Below are 1,610 nucleotides of genomic sequence, written 5' to 3'. Positions count from 1 at the left end.
AGGCTTTACGTATTAACGCTATAAAACCAAAGAAAGATGTGAATATGAAACAAGAATAATGCATCTGTTAATCATCAAGTTAAGTGTGTCAGGTTGTACACGTGTTGTATGTAATGTTCTAACCAGAATATGGGGCTCTCTCCTGGTTCTTGGACCATATAATACTCTTTGTCTTGAGGCAGAACTTTGGTGAGGCCAAAATCTCCAATTTTTACTCTCAGCTCACTCTCAACAAGGATGTTCCTGGTGGCCAGATCTCTGTGGATGTATCGTTTACTTGACAAATACTCCATTCCCTGTTGGAAAAGACGGAACCAACAAAGACAAAGTTCAGCCTGCGGCAAAGAGGTCAGAGTATGGTGTAACAAAAAAGGTCAGGCTGAAGCACCTTGCAGATCTGAGAGGCGTAATGGACCAGCTTTTTATGGTCAATTCGCTCCATGTTTTTAATGAGGTAGTCGCGAAGACTTCCGAAGGGAAGATATTCCATGATGAGGCGAAGATTCCGACGACCTGAAAGAATGAAAGACGAAAAACAACCATAAAATAATAGTAGACATAACCCAACAACTTTAGAGAAGCTCAGTGAACTTAAGCTTTAATAACTCTTGTTAGCTCATTTCAAAAAGTTTGTAGTAGGTCTGGGGAAAAAAATTTATTAATTGAATTAATTCAAATTTTAAAAAAATGTAATCAATTTTATTTTTTTTTTTTATAATGGCGCCTTTTTTGGCTCCCCAAGTTTCTGTCGCTGCATTATTGGTCTCAGGTTGCGGTTTGGCAAGCGACAGCATCCCACGAAACGGTAAACAACATCATAACCAAGGGTGAGTGCGAGTTTTGTTTTCAAAAAAGGAATAAGTTTTCAGAAGGGAAAAAAAAAAAAAGTTTCATGACCACACCAGCGATAACTGACTGCTATGATGAAGTGTCTTTTGGCACTTATCAGAACGCATTACTGCCCAAACACAAGTCTAGTAGGAGGATTAAGAATGGGAGCGGGTTCAGTTACATGAACCAGCTGCTGCCAAGATATCAGACATGGCAGTGAAGAGCGGCTTATAAACTTTAGCAACAGTTTCCCACCGAGGGAGGGAGGTGGCGAGTTTATTTAAAAGTGGCTGTATTAGAAGAAATAGGGTTGTGTATTGAAAGGCATATTTTAAAACGGTCAGAAAAGGTTTCCGATACAGATAGCCAACAAGCTAGCTGTTAACAGAAGCAAAATCGTAATATTAAAAATAAAATCTGAGATTTTATTTTTAGCCCATATCGCTCAGCCCTAGTTTCCCTAGGGAAAGGCACAAAAAATTCAAGACTAGGTGTTACAATCTGTTTCTTGGCCAGAGGTGCGTAAAAATCAAAAGCTTATGCAGGGGGACTGCTTCCATAATAACGGTTGCTCTCAGAAACTCTATATTAAGCATTATGACAGTTGTGATTTATTGCTTAGTAAACATTTCATGGTTATCTTTTGGTAATATTTAATTTCAGTCATGAACACACATGTGTATAACCTCCATAAAGTTGCAAAGCAGGCTCAGCACATGGTGCGGCTTACAGAAGTCACAAACGCTCTGCAGCAGCAACAGACTTCCAAAATCCATAGT

General features: G+C 39.1%; 1 protein-coding gene across 1 annotated transcript; it reads right to left on the bottom strand.

The window, feature by feature from the left end:
* Nucleotides 1–65: 65 nt before the first annotated feature.
* Nucleotides 66–537, bottom strand: LOC107081517 (tyrosine-protein kinase JAK2-like). Its single transcript, XM_015369682.1, has 2 exons — nucleotides 389–537; nucleotides 66–296 (listed from the first exon to the last, which is right to left on the bottom strand). Exons 1-2 carry the CDS (start codon nucleotides 488–490, stop codon nucleotides 75–77), a joined length of 324 nt encoding a protein of 107 aa, XP_015225168.1. The 5' UTR covers nucleotides 491–537; the 3' UTR covers nucleotides 66–74.
* Nucleotides 538–1,610: the final 1,073 nt, after the last annotated feature.

The sequence above is a fragment of the Cyprinodon variegatus genome, unplaced genomic scaffold, assembly GCF_000732505.1.
Source record: "Cyprinodon variegatus isolate N-32 unplaced genomic scaffold, C_variegatus-1.0 Scaffold5872, whole genome shotgun sequence".
NCBI classification, from domain to species: Eukaryota; Metazoa; Chordata; class Actinopteri; order Cyprinodontiformes; family Cyprinodontidae; genus Cyprinodon; species Cyprinodon variegatus.
The sequence above is the reverse complement of the archived record's forward strand: the minus strand, read 5'-3'. Positions and strand labels throughout refer to the sequence as shown.

Coding starts and splice junctions, on each gene's coding strand:
- LOC107081517 (XM_015369682.1), bottom strand. CDS start 490: ATGGAATATCTTCCCTTCGGAAGTCTTCGCGACTACCTCATTAAAAAC. Junction 297..388: donor ACGCCTCTCAGATCTGCAAG/GTGCTTCAGCCT, acceptor CTTTTCCAACAG/GGAATGGAGTATTTGTCAAG.